This window comes from Quercus suber, unplaced genomic scaffold (genome assembly GCF_002906115.3).
Source record: "Quercus suber isolate HL8 unplaced genomic scaffold, Cork oak 2.0 scaffold_866, whole genome shotgun sequence".
Lineage (NCBI taxonomy): Eukaryota > Viridiplantae > Streptophyta > Magnoliopsida > Fagales > Fagaceae > Quercus > Quercus suber.
The window spans coordinates 155,103-170,297 of record NW_027070296.1 but is presented as its reverse complement, the minus strand read 5'-3'; the positions used below and the strand labels follow the sequence as shown (position 1 = coordinate 170,297).

At 38.0% G+C, this 15,195-nt stretch overlaps 2 protein-coding genes across 2 annotated transcripts; one reads left to right on the top strand and one right to left on the bottom strand.

The window, feature by feature from the left end:
• The first annotated feature begins 4,306 nt into the window (after nt 1-4,306).
• On the top strand, nt 4,307-5,068 carry LOC111994165 (uncharacterized). Its single transcript, XM_024026023.1, has 2 exons — nt 4,307-4,521; nt 4,612-5,068. Exons 1-2 carry the CDS (start codon nt 4,307-4,309, stop codon nt 5,066-5,068), a joined length of 672 nt encoding a protein of 223 aa, XP_023881791.1.
• Nucleotides 5,069-8,884: 3,816 nt separating this feature from the next.
• Nucleotides 8,885-14,314, bottom strand: LOC111994176 (probable protein phosphatase 2C 74; the record flags this gene model as incomplete). The annotated part of the gene is made up of 5 exons (XM_065767934.1): nt 8,885-9,716; nt 10,496-10,719; nt 12,085-12,202; nt 12,287-12,658; nt 13,841-14,314. Coding segments are annotated over 5 exons (1,482 nt in total), but the record flags the coding sequence as incomplete, so codon positions are not given.
• Nucleotides 14,315-15,195: the final 881 nt, after the last annotated feature.

Here is a 15,195-nt window from a genome sequence, read left to right as displayed (position 1 = left end):
CAGGGGCGTAGCCAGGATTTTATACATGGGGGGGCCGATTTTCGACGACGATGATTATCATCGTTGTATGGATAGTCTATATATTTAGGTTGATATGGACCTTCTTTGAGATAAGCTCGTCGGATTTCATCTTGTTTGTTGATAGGAAATTCACATATTTGTTTATGTGATCCTGGATCACGATCTATCTCTTCAGATTGAATTCTTGAACATTTGGTGGGGTGTTCATCAGGCATTGAAGTATCAACATTTATTTCTACAGCCACATTTGTTTCTACAACCACAGATGTTCTAAATTTTGAATTGCTAACACTTTTTTTCTTTAAGAATGCATCAATTGTTTTTCGTTTGCTCATAATTCTTTTAGTTTTAAGAATATAACTCAAAAATTAACCTGAAAAGAACTTAAAAAATAAAATCTTAATTAGAAATTTTTACTTAATTATATGGATGTTATTCATACTCAAGAAAAAAATAAAATTTCCACTATAATTTAAACAGTCAACCCATCATCATTCCTATTATTCAAATTTTCCTATATTTTAATTTTTTTTAATTAAGAATAACCCTCAAACAAAAACAAAATTAAACACACAAGTATACAATATAAACCAAACAATTTAACAACACCACTGTCACATGATATCTAACTAATCAAAAATAGTTAATAAATAAATAAAAACATTTACCTAAGAAACTTTATCTTTACAAAGTGCAAACTTTATCTTCCCTTCAAGACTCATCACAAACAACCTCCCCATGCCCATGCCTTCAACCATATATTTCTCTAAAAATCTATGAAAAATTAAAGAGCATGTAAATATTTAAGTATAGATAGTTGAGAAAAAAAAAACACTAAAAAGAGATGAAGCGGAAACTGAAAACTTACCCGCTGGCTACGCCCCAGACGAGCTTATCTCAAAGAAGGTCCATATCAACCTAAATATATAGACTATCCATACAACGATGATAATCATCGTCGTCGAAAATCGGCCCCCCCATGTATAAAATCCTGGCTACGCCCCTGAATGCAGGGATATGTATTATTGTTTTAACATTGTATTTAATGCATCCTAGCTACAATAAAATCACATTACTACTTGATCTGATAGTTATTTTAGTCTTACTTCCTCTTAATTTTAGGGAATGAAAGGTTATCTAGTTCCCATTTTCCTCAAGAATACCCAAAGATGGTGGGTGTAAGTGTGTAGGCATGTCTACAAACATAAAGAGAAGCAAAGACAAAAATGCCTTAGGCATTCCATTTAAGTAAACGGAGATGGCCAAATCAAAGGAATGAAACATACAAAAAACTTTTTTTTTTTTTTTGAGGAAAAAAAAACTTGTTACTATTATGTTGAAATTTTCACTATATTGTTCTAAGTTCTAACTTTTCTACCGAGGCATCCTCAGTCTACTCACCTAGAAAGATTCTTAGGTATTCCCGGAGTACAAAAAAAAAAAAATACTCCTTCTCTTATATTCATGATAGACCTTACCATAATTTAATAAGTGGAACTCACCATGAATGTGAAATAAAAGAGCACAATTTTTCATACTACAAGAGTGTCTAAGAATTACTCCATTAACCTAGACTCATATCATGGTGGTCCCACTCAACAATGATAGACTCATAGATTGTTCAACATCAAAGTACACATGTTTGTCAAGATTATTAGCACTGTTAAGCATTGTTATGAATACCGTTTCGGAACCCGTTTCGATTTGTTAATTGGAATGAAATATTTCGGTACCGGATCGGTACCAGACTATTTCGGTACACCATTTCGGAGTTACTGCAAATAAATAAATAAATAAATATATATATATATATATATTATATTCATATATATAAAAATAATAAAAAATTCAATATATTAGGTTTTTTTTTTTCAACTCTTAGAAAAAGCAATTTACTGCAAATAAATAAATAAATAAATATATATATATATATATATTATATTCATATATATAAAAATAATAAAAAATTCAATATATTAGGTTTTTTTTTTTCAACTCTTAGAAAAAGCAAGCATATCTGCATATACTTATTTTTTTTAATTTTTTTTTTTTAAGCTTAAGGAAAAATGAAGCCAAGAACGCTCTCTAAGGAAGAAGAAGCGGAGTTAGCTAGGGGTAACAAAAGGGTGAAAGACAGTCATCATGTTGATTTCAACAAAGGACCCAGCGATGGCTCTCTGTCACGAAACAACCACAACCACTGGAACAAGACAAATGTGTTGTTCAGGGATAAGCTCGTGGGCAAAATCCCTGGAGCGTTTGCCCATGCCTTCGATTTCACCGACCATATGGACGTAGACAGTGACTCTGAAAATGATGAAGAGGATACCAATGAACTCCACCAAGGTCTGGTGGCTATCAAGCTTTCTAAAGACACCAAGGAATGCATACGAGAGCGTTGGTGCAAGGCCATCATTGTTAAGTTGGTGGGGCGGTCAGTGAGTTTTTCCTACATGCAAAACAAGCTGAACCAACTCTGGAAACCTGAGAGTAGGATGGAAGTGATGGAACTCAGCCACGGCTTCTTTCTGGTACGGTTCTTTTCTAAGGAAGATCTAAACTCTGTTCTAAGACAGGGACCATGGTTTTTGGGAGATCACTTCTTATCCTTGAGGCCATGGGAACTGTTTTTCAAGCCTTCTTCGGCAAACGTCTCTATGGTTGATGTATGGATTCGCCTTTACGAGTTGCCCATCGAACTTTATGAGGCAGAAATCCTGAGAGAGATCGAGAACTCCATTGGGAAGGTTCTAAGGATAGATACACATATTGCCATGGAAGCTAGAGGTAAGTATACAAGAATGTGTATTTAAATAGATATCAACAAGCCCTTAATCGATTCCATTCTCATCGGACGATTCGAACAGGCTGTTAGTTATGAAGGAATTCAAAAGCTCTATTTTTCCTGTGGGAGGTTGGGTCATTTGAAGGAAGCATGCCCATACACCGTTCGCAAGAGCAAGGACTCGGTGGCCACGGCAGAGGCTTTCTCGAATGGGAACACAGGGTCACGCGATGGACATGAGGAATGTCGTACTGATACGCCTAGTACCTTGCTTGACAGCTCTGCGTCGGGTACGAGTGTAGTGGAAGAGGTCTCAGGTCAGTACGGACCCTAGATAGTTGTGACAAGGAAAAAAGGTAGTTGCAAGGAGACAAAACAAAATCCCAGCTTGGGAAGGACCACTAAATTCTATAGGGAACCTGCTAGCTATTTCTCTTCCAATTACATGCGGGCCGAGCACTCAATGAATGGGCCTTCCCTTCCTCGACATGATGATCCAAAATGAAGTGGGCTTCAGCCTCAGCCCAAGTTTGAAAATAGACACAGAAGGTAAGCCCGATGCCAATCTATTTGGTAAACCTGACACACTACCTGGTTTGGCCATAAACAAAAAGAAGAACGCCCACTCAATTAGGGATAAAAAGATATTTGCCAGGAACTCATCCTTTGGTAATCCCCTTAGTTGTGCTGTCACAGACCCATCTCAAGTTTTCGCCTTTAAACTTACTTCCCTCTCTACCAGCACCTCTATTAGCTCCACTCATGGATCCAAGGCCTCCCAAGGTTCATCCTTCAAGTTCATGGCCTCCATTAAAGATGGTTTGGACACCAAAAATGGTTGGGGAGGTAACCGAAATTCCTCAGGTGATCAAAGACGAGTTCAGAGCAAGGATTATGTACATGATGCGGTGATTCAACCCAAAGGTGAGGGTAGCTTGGGTTTTGAAGTTGGGGGTGCAGGTATGTTATCTGACTCCAATTCCAAGAAAGGGTCGGATGACAGAGTTGATGAAGATGACAGGATGGTACCTAAGGAAGAAGGTGAAACTAAATCCTCCTTTTGATTAGTGCCTCGTAACCTTTAATCATCTCATAGTGAAGATTATTATTTGGAACAGTAGGGGCGCTCTGAAGCCTAATTTTCAGAGCCATATTCGTGACTTAGTCCAGAACCATGACCTTGCCATCATGGTAATAATGGAGACTAAGCTTGGTGGTGCTAGAGCTAAAGAGGTCACAGATAGGCTCCCTTTTGATGGAGCTATCCATACTGAAACGATTGGCTACGCAGGAGGCCTCTGGTTATTGTGGAACTTAGATAGAGTGGAAGTTGAAGCTCTAGCTAACACGGAGTAGGAAATTCATTTTGAAGTCAAGGTATGCCTTTCTAACCTTACCTGGATTTTATCTGCAATTTATGCTAGTCCTAGAAGTAAGGAAAGGCATATTTTATGGGAAAATCTAACTAGAGTGGCAGAGCTTCATAACAAGCCCTAGATCATGGCTGGTGACTTTAATGAACCATTGATTGAGGAGGATAAATATGGGGGCAGAGGTGTTCATGTTAACCGTTCTTTGGCTTTTAAAGACTATCTTGATTCTTGCAATATGGTTGACATGGGGTTCTTTGATTTGAGATACACGTGGACAAACAAAAGAGATCTTAACAATCTTATCCTTGAAAGGATAGATAGATTTTTCATGAACTCAGATTGGTGAATGCTATACCCAGATGCAAAAGTCAAGCACTTGCCTAGATGTCACTCGAATCATTTCCCGGTTCTTATGGAAACACTTCCCAGCAGGTCCATCAACCTTACTAGACCTTTCAAGTTCCAGGAGTTTTGGCTCTTTGACACCTCCTTCCCCAATGTTATATCTCGGTCTTGGAATAGGGGCGGAGATTTGGCTGAGTGTATCAACACCTTTTCCAAGGATGCGTCTGAGTGGAATAAGACTCATTTTGGAAATGTTCACCACAAGAAAAGGAGAGTTATTACCATAATTTATGGGGTTCAGAAAGCTCTAGTTGTCCACCCGAGCACTGATCTCATTAATTTAGAGAAGCAACTCCATCAAGAGCTGGACCTGCTTCTTGATCAGGAACGCAATTTGTGGGCCTTAAAGTCTAGAATTAACTGGATGATCCAGGGAGAATACATCTTTTTACCACGTGTCTACTCTTGCAAGAAGAAAGAGAAACCACATTGCAGCAGTACACCACCTTTCATGATGAAAGTGGCCATCGGGTCTCTAGTTTAAGGAATCAGTGGCATGCTTAACTAACTAATGATGTGAAATCCTCCCTTGAAGAGAGGGTTAGCATTGAGGAGATTAAGAGTGCTCTTTGGTCCATGAAACCTTATAAGGCACCGGGCCTAGATGGCCTTCATGCGGGATTCTTTCAACGCTTTTGGCTTATTGTGAGAGACTCAGTCAAGGAGGAAGTGCTTAGAGCTTTTATTGACAGGAAAATCCCAGATTACCTTAATAAAACCCCTATTGTCCTTATCCCCAAAAAGTAGGGTCTTGAAACCATTGCCAATTATAGACACATCAGTCTGTGTAACTCGGTCTATAAGATCATCACCAAAATTATTGTGGCTCGGATCAGACCTCATCTGGAGAGATTAATATCCCCCCTATCAAACTGCTTTTGTTCCAGGGAGGAGAGGGTTGGATAACTTCATCATTGTCTAAGAGTTGGTCCATTCTATTGGCAGAACTAAAGGGAAAAATGGACTCATGGCCATTAAGATTGATCTTGAAAAAGCATACAACAAGATTGAGTGGAGTTTTATCTGAGAAATGCTTCTTAGTTTTAACTTCCCTAGTAGCCTGATTGAACTCATCATGAGCTGCCTATCATCGATCTCCTCCTTTCTTCTTTTTAATGGAGGTTGCCTCAAGCCATTTCGGCCTTCGAGAGGCATTAGGCAAGGGGACCCCCTTTCCCCTTACCTTTTTATCATCTGCATGGAATACTTGAGCCATTTGATAGAGTTGAAGTGTCCGGATAAGAGCTAGACCCCAGTTAAAACCTCCAGGAATGGGCTGCTTTTCTTTCATCTTTTCTTTGCGGACGATCTTGTCCTTTTTGCGCATGCCAACCCGGGGGATTGTTTGGCCATTAAGGAAGTACTTAATGATTTTTGTGCTAAATCGGGTCAGACCATTAGTGCAGCAAAGTCTCGGGTCTTTTTCTCCCCAAATGTAGACTCAGATCAAAGAGAAGCCTTGTCCAATCTCCTCGGTTTTACCCTAACTTCTAATTTGGGTAAGTATCTGGGTTTTCCACTTAAACATCCAGGCAACTGAAGGCAAGATTTTTCCTTTGTCTTAGATAGAGTTAAGAAAAAACTCGCGGGTTGGAAAGTAAACCTTTTATCCATGGCAGGCAGAATGGTGCTCATTCAATCCTCCTTCTCCACGATTCCTGCGTATGTAATGCAAAGCAACCTATTGCCAAGCAAGATCTTGGATGGGATTGACCGTGTGAATAGAAATTTTCTCTAGGGGTACACGAATCAAGCTAGGAAAATGCATTGGGTAAATTGGAGCAAAGTCACTAAACCCAAAAACCTGGGAGGGTTGGGTCTTCAAATAGCCAAAGGCAGAAATATGGCCCTTCTGGCCAAACTCAACTGGAGGCTGCACACAGAAGGTAATGCTCATTGGTCTAAAGTACTAAAATTGAAGTATTGCACTAGGCAAAGAATCAATTCCAGAAATGCAGTGAGGCTTTCTTGTTCCCCCACGTGGAATGGGTTGAGGAAGGGAGAAGAGGTGTTTAAGAAGGGAGTTAAAACTTAAATAGGTACCTGGCCATGAAAGCAAGTTGAACTTCTGGTACGATTGCTGGTTAGATCTTGGCCCCTTAAGGAATATCATTCAAGGCCTGCTCCCCCGTGAGACCGAGAACCTTACAATCAGAGATGTGTGCTCCACTAGTGGTTGCAACTGGCCCATCATTCCATTCGAGCTTCCTCCGGAAATTAAGGCCACTGTCCAGGCTGTTCCTATACCCATTTTTGCGAGAAGTGGGGATAAACTCACATGGAAACTCTCCCCTAAGGGTGATTTTGATGCTAGGAGTGCCTACCTCTTAGCTTCGGACTACCAGGACACTAACGTCTTTGAGAGCACCTAGATTTGGAAACTTTGCACCCTCCCTAAAATCCAAATGTTCATTTGGAAGTGTTTACATCAGGCCATAGGTGTGAAAAAGTGTTTGGTAGCAAGAGGAATGCAGTTAGATGGCTTCTGCCTGATGTGCCACGCAGCAAATGAATCCATTATCCATGCGTTGCGAGACTGCAATGTGGTGAAACCAACATGGCACTAACTTGGAATCCATAGTAATAACTCTACCTTCTTCCCTCAGGAAACCAAAGAATGGCTATGCACCAATGCCAAGTCAAAGCGGCTGTCTTCCTTTAATCACCCTCCCTGGAATGTTTTATTTCCCTTTGCCATTTGGCTTATTTGGCACCAACGTAACCAAATGGTCTTCAAGAGAAAAGGAGAAAATCTGCATTTGGCAAAGAATATCATCATGCAAGCCATGAAGTATGCCTTATGCATCAGCCAGCTTAGAAGAAATCAAACTAGGATGGTTAGACAAATCAGATGGGAAAAGCCAGATACAGGTTGGGTGAAGTTAAACATGGATGGATCGACTTCTGACCTCTTTAATGCTGCGGGAAGTGGAGGATTGATAAGGGATGATCAAGGAAACTGGATTGGGGGGTTTTCAAGAATTGGACATACCAACAGCTTCTTAGCTGAGATTTAGGCGCTTCGGGATGGGTTTCAATTATGCCATCATATGAATCTTCATGCTATCATTGTTGAGTCGGATGCTAGAGCCTTAGTCGATGCTCTTAATAACCCTGCCTATGCTAATACTGTTCTTTCACCTCTGTTTGATGATTGTAAGCAACTGGTTACTCATATTCCCCAGTGTCATATTAGACACATCTTTCGAGAAGCCAACATGTGTGCTGACAAACTCTCTAGATTAGGCCTTCTGCAATTTGTAAATTTTGTTTCTTTTTCTAGTCCACATATGGACTTGCTCCCTCTCATTGAGGCTGACAAATGTGGCTTGTACACGAATAGGGTTTGTCTTGAAGGTGTCCCTATTTTTTAGTCTTAATTGATTTTCCAGTTTACTAAAAAAAAAAAGTTATTTTTATTAAAAAAAAATTATTTATGGCATTTTTGTAAATAAAGCCAAACATTTTGAGTAATTAAAAACATAGAACCTTCTTGAAATTCACTTTCCCATTTCCCAAACCCACTCACGTGAACCACTCTTTCCCACCTTTCCAATATATTTCAATTATCTCTCACATCTCAATATTCTTTTTTTCCCACCTTTCCAATATATTTCAATTATCTCACTTCTCAATATTCTTTTTAGAGTTTCAGACGGCTGGAAGTGGACACCATCACAACAGTGCATTCTCTCTTTCTCGATCTCTCATCTTGTTCTTATTTTTTTTTTCTTAGTTTTTCTTGCTGGCCCTATATTGTTTTGTATTTTTTTTTTCTTCGATGTTTTAAACTGAGACAAAGATAATCACAGTGGATCAAGAAAATACTTCTTTCTAAAAAAACTGTGGTTCAGTTCAGACATCAGATTCAGGGAAGAAAAAGGTTCAAAACGCATATCGGCCGAATCTTCAATTTTGGCTGGTATTGATCGAAACATACCTAAATGACCGGAATAGGCCGGAATTCTACCCAATTAAAACGAGGGAGCTCACCATTCCGGTTTGCATACTGGTACGAGATATTCCGACCGTTCTGGCCAGAACGGAATTCAAAACAATGTTGTTCAAATCATCTTCAAAGGACGTTTTTGGTAGTGGTGCTCATTGCTACGACAACTCAAGTGTCTTGGTATGAGATCTCATCTCCATGCACAAGTTCCAAGATACATATATACACAATTTTGAGGACACCCATCAACATAACCTTTCATGAAATTCTCCATATAATCTATTTCCCTTGTATCAAGGCACATGCGCATAGATCCACATATGAGAGAGAGAGAGAGAGAGAGAGAGAGAGTCAAAAGCAAAGAACAAGATCAAACATAATAGTTTTACATAATACAGCAAAGCAGTAGGCCCTAGAATTACAAACAAAAAGTCGACCTCCAAACACAAAAGCAGAAACTGCCACCAAGAAATTTCCAAAATCACACTAACCTGAATGACAAAGAACTAATTACAAAGCTCCCAACACTTAAATTTACAGAAACTCCTAAATCATCAATGCTTGATAGAGGGATAGGGGAAAATAACCACTGCCACAAAAATAAGGCTGCGTCAACCTCCCTCTTGAAAATAAACTTAACAAAACCCCTAAAAAGAATGGAAACAATATTGACAATTATTTATATTTCAGAAAAGAATCATAAAAAAAATATCTTCCCCATTATTTTTGAGACCTTGTTTTCCAAACCTGCTCAATCAAATCAACATGGCTTCTGAAGAGAGAAGTGCACCAAGGATACTGCTCAAAGGTAGTTGGCTGCCGCTGCAGTTGCAACACGGGCCTACAAACTCCCTTCTCTCCTACTTAAAACATATAATCATGAGGCAATCTAGGGGGTACCAGAATGGTCCATGTCAACTGATTTGTAAAAATCTTTCTTATTTCCAATGCCTGATTGGTTCACTGATGTCTCTGTGCCATTGGGTATGAAAGTAGAAGGGGAGTAATGGTTTGAACTTGGGTTGAGGAATAGGCAAACTACAGCACAGTCATCGACCTTAGCATATGGGCATTTGAACTTCCAAGCTCTGTTAGCTGACTCAACCAGTTTTCGAGCCGCAGAAGATGGTGGGGAAGAAGCCACTATTTCAACAACTTCTTTGTTTGATAGGACATCCCAGACCTGTCACAAAGGAAGAAAACACCACATAAAAAGATCTTCCAATGCAAATCAATGAGGTTCATTATCCATCTTTCACGCATAGAGGTCAGCAAAAACTTCATAGGCATGGCATTAGTTCTGTCATAAATATACGTTAATGGGGGAGAGATACCACTTGGCTATGAGGTTTGATGGTGAAATCATCTCCATTTTAGGTTTGTCTTATGGCTCATGGTATATACAGTAATTAGGAATAATATATGCTAATGGTTTCCAACTCCCATTATCACCCTTTTAAACGTTGAAAAGAAGAATTGTGGGATTCAATAAAAGGGCTATTACAAATTCTCCAGACTCAAGAAACTATGCTCTCAACCCAGAGCAGAATATAGAATTCAACACAGTAATTGTAAGGATTTCTTGTTGAACTATGGAATGAAGACAACAACAAAAAACTATGATTAGCATGGCAATAGTCTAACATCAAAAAGGTTACATGCAGAATCAATCTGAACATAACACTATATGTTCGATTGTTGAAGAAAAAGAAAACCATGAGAGATACATTGATTTGACAATTCATAAGTTCTTCAAGTAAACAAAGCAACTAATTAAATTATAACCAGCCAATGAGGAAAACCATACAATTTCTAATACATGCATATAATTTTCCTAAGTTGGATAAATAATAAAAGGTAGGTCACATTATACACACACACAAACACATACACACAACATATACATACAAATAGAGAGAGAGAGAGAGAGAGAGAGAGAGAGAGAGTAAGTTGATCTCCTACCCCATCTGTAGCCAATACTACAAATTCATCCTTCTCGGTGACTTGATGATAAGAAATTTCAGGGACAGAGATCAAGCCAAAATCTTTGAGGCAAAAATCTCCAAAAGCCCGAGCCATAGCCAGACCAGGGGAGTTAGCGTTGGGCAGCCAAACTCGAGCAACCTCAGGCTCATTCTGAAGGGCAAAGACCCGCCCTTTACATTTCTTAATCCTCTCTGCTTCCTCTGTATGGTAAAAGAAAAATAATTAAATATTGAAAAAAAGAAGTCACATCCATATCATTAATCTATTTCTCCTTGTATTTACTGATAATTAAAAAAACCCTTTCTGTCAAGAAAACATCAGGGAGCCATAACTAGAACTTACAAAGACATTGTAAAGTCAGTCTAGCAACCACAGTTAGGCTATTTAGATATAAATGCATATCAAATTATGAGATCGTGTTCATGTCAATTTAACATAAATCCATTCATGTATTTGTTTCACATGCACATGCAGAAACAAAAGAAGAATATTTCACAATTAGATTACCATACATGCAAAAGCATGAACATATTTAGCTAGGATATAAATGATCAATTATTATGCAAAATGCTGGGAAAAAATTCATATATTTTTTTATGAATAATAAGTTTCAATAAAATAGGGTAATAAGAAAACTTTCACCCAAATATAGTCAAGGTCTATAGATAGTAACATATTAGTCTTTACTGCTAAAATATCTCTTCAATTGTATAGACTTTCTTTTCCTTGCTGAACACCATCTAACAGGATCAATAAAGAATTTTGTTTTACATCCTTACCACTCTATTGCAGTCATTGATGTATCCATGTGTTGGAACATGAAAATTTTATAGTGCACACACTACGAGAGCCAGTTTTCCAAAATTGATGTGAAATTGTCCATGCTCACTTTTTAACTCAAATTGGTGAAGGCTACTAGGTTATGTTTATCCCTTGAATCTTGACTTTCAGATTTTACATTCCAAAACCCATCCTCATATTCTTCTTTGCTAGAAGAAAAATAAAAAGTCATTGATTTCTTAGAAAACAGACATTTAAAGTATCCAGAGCCACCATAAACTGTTTGTTTCGAAACTACAAAATAAAAACCATATGCAGAATTACAAAAAGTTTTTCTATTTTATTTTATTTATTTACAAGAGCAATAGATGCTAACTACAACAGTTGATTAAAACGTTGCATAAGCTGTTAAATCAAGTTCCAGAAAACATCAATGTATGCATTGTCCCTGGTTTCTAAAAATCACCATGATTCTTTATATGATTATTTTGGCAATTGCCAGATGAAATCCCCAAAGATTATTCTCTTGTTTAAACTCATTTGTGAAAATAAGACTAAGCACTATTCTATTTGGATTTATAATATATCTAATAATTTTAAATTTTTTGAAGGAGAAGCAATAATTACTGTTTCGAATTTCATACATCTTGATCTCATAGGCTCATAGTATCGTAACATGCAATATTCTGATAAAAATAAGGCATCAAACAGAAGTTACAATTGTCATGTTTCTCTACTTCATTTTTAAGAGAGAGAGAGAGAGAGAGAGAGAGAGAGAGAGAGACTTGAAAGATTTGGTTTGAGGTCTACAGTTAACTGAACTGCAATGAGAAAATCATCTTCATCTCTAGTACCCAATACAGCTCTAGAGTCCCCAACATTTCCGATAACAAGATCTCGTCCCTATAATTAAAAGAAAATGATTAGACAAACCTAAAATTATTTACCACTGGTCAAGAAGACCAATTTGTAATGTTCATCAATTACCTGCTTGACCAGGGTAACTGCTGTTGTCCCACTGCAATAGCAATCAATTGAAGGATGCAGTTTGAGTTCCTTATCCATAACCTTAAATGCTTTCAGAAATGACTCTCTCATTGTTGTTATATCAGTGTGATTTTGATTATGAATCCCAGCTTTCCCATCAGTTGATGTCAATGCACTTTCTTTAGAGGTCAGACTTCCCAAGCCACTATTGATGATATCATCACGCCCATCCTTGTGGAAACTATTTAGTTGCAACTGAGCACACAACTTTAAAGGAAGAGAATCCCTCACTTTCTTTGCAACCATATGGCCAAAGGGACCATGGCCATCAAAAACGCCACACAATATAGTGTCTTCCTTTGAACCAAAATTCTGCGGGTGAAAAAAGAGATGAAATGAACCTTTTTCAGATTAAAGAATTCTCTCAAATGATAGATGCGAACAATAACGAAATCACATGATCAAAGGAAAAAACAGTAAATTATGATCGTCTTTACTAATATATATATATATATATATATATATATGATCCCAGCTGTTGGACAACTTGGCTAGCATTTTAATGAAATGAAATAAACAGACTTTTTGAAGAGTACTTGCTTAAAGATTCAACAATAAATGACGGATTTTAATTAACGGCAACAAAGAGATGGATATTATTTTTTTTGATGACATAGGAGAACTTCACTCAGATTAGTTGCACGTCACAGAGCATACTGTACAACAATCTTCACTGTTAATCAAACTCCTGCGGGTAACTAACCCCACTCGCCAGAACCAGTTACTGGGTAATCCAAGAGCTTTTCACCCCTGACGGGCTAATCAGTTTATCCTCAACAAAGAGATGTATATTATAAAATGACAGAAGCCTCAGGAACAAAAGTGTTAATAAAAACCTTATAGAAAACGAACATTTACAAGGCATGATTAAAAAACACCCAAGAACCATTTAATATCAAGCTATGATCATCAATGACCACATGAAAAACGAGAAGTGCAGATCATCTATAAGTACCCATTTGGCAACTCGGTTTCAAACCAAACTTTTTTAAAGTACAAATTTGATAAAACTTGACTTTTTTCTACATGCAACTTTTATAAACAACCTCATATTTTCAAAATGCTAATAAATAAGACACACCAAATGAACACCAAGTGGGTTTTGGCCCCAAGGGAAGATTTGGACTAGTGATTTCTGCTTCATAAAGCACAGTCCCCAGCGAACCGCACTATCCCTTGGGGTTCACTATAGATCACACATCCAATCCAACCACTCAGCAAGAGCTTTGTAGCTCAACTGGCACTTGGCGTTTTCTCAACAAAGACGTTTAAGGTTCAAATCTCCCTCTCCAATTATTGAATTATTTTTTTAAAAAAAAAAGTTTGACTTAGTTCACAAACTAAGTTAGAACAACCTATCTAGTCAAAATTATTCTACTATGCTTTCATTGAAAATCCTGAAATTCAAACTGGATCCTAAAATTAGAGAACAAATACATACAACTTACAATACCAATGATCAATATATTTATATATTATTATATAAGCACTAACCTCCCAAACAATCATAGCGTCCTGATTGATCCCCTTCTTCCCCTGCTTAGTAAACAAAGAAGCAACCTCGCTCGAACCATTCACAAACAACCTCTTCGGAATTCTATGCAGCCACAGCTCCATCTTGGCATCAAACGAGCAGTTCCTCTTCATTTTCTTGGCGGTCGACTTCCATCGCTTGTTAGCCCCCGCGTCCGACTCGGGCGGGGCAGCAGCCGCGGCCACTCGCCGACGACGGTTTCCATAAGGGAGGGCGCTGGCCGCGCCGCCGTGGGGGCCAGCGCCCTCCCCGGAAAGACACGATCCCATCCCCAGAGCCCTGACTATACTCAGCAAGCAATCCAGCCCCACCGAACAGTCTGACTCCGCGGCGGAGCCCCTTTTTTCCAACACCACCTGAGGATCCGTCGGATTCAGATTCGGTGATACTATCACCGCTTTCTTTCTCAACCTCAAATTCTCGATAGCCTTTATTTAAAAATATAAATAGGTACGATTATTGTTTTACAATAATCGAATCAACATAACAAACCAAATCAAAACTTTTTAACAATCAGAAAAATCACCTACCAGATTGACGGTGAAATTGGTGCGCTCTCTCCTTATATTTTGTTGTTGTTGAAGAAGTTATTCTTGATGAAAAGAAAACTTTTTAACAATAAATAAAAAAAGAGCGGGACGAATGGTTGTTGAGAAATCAAATCACAATGCTAATATCGAAAACGAAAAGGAAAAGTGGAAGAGTAGCTAAGGATTTTTTTTTTTTTTTTGGCTTTCAACGTCCAAGTTGCGAGCTTCTTGTATTGCAGCTATGGCTGAGGTTTTTGACCCGATCCTAATCCCCTGTTTCACGCCTTTTACATACACATCAGCTTTTCTCTCTCTCTCTTTTACCCTTTTCGATGTCTCTTTCTTTTCGCAAGTGGAATTTTGTAACAACTTGGAACAATACTACCGTCACAGCACGCTACGCCACCCTATAATACAGAGAATTGAGTACGGTTTTTCTTAAAAAAAATTCAAAAGTCTTTTCAAAAATTCAAAAATTCAAAAGTACAAATTCTATTTTAGAATATGTTTGGAATCAGTTTATTTTCATGAAATTGAAATTTTTTTGCTGAAAGTATTATAGATAAAAAGTAAAAATTAATTGAAATAGTATAATGAGACACATGAATAGTAGAAAAAATAAACTGAATAGTAATAAGCTGACAAAATTAAGTCATGTCAAATGCACACTTAGTTTAATCTAAGTGTATATGTGTGTGTGAAGTTTCTTGTTGGAGACTTGAACTCTGACTCTTACCTTTCACACACCCGCAAATACTTATACTTGTAAAGTGACCATTATGCCA

Bases quoted from the DNA above. Each gene is read 5' to 3' on its own strand.
- LOC111994165 (XM_024026023.1), top strand. From the start codon at position 4,307: ATGGCTGGTGACTTTAATGAACCATTGATTGAGGAGGATAAATATGGG. The intron at 4,522-4,611 runs GTGAATGCTATA...ACTTCCCAGCAG, and splicing joins TTTTTCATGAACTCAGATTG to GTCCATCAACCTTACTAGAC.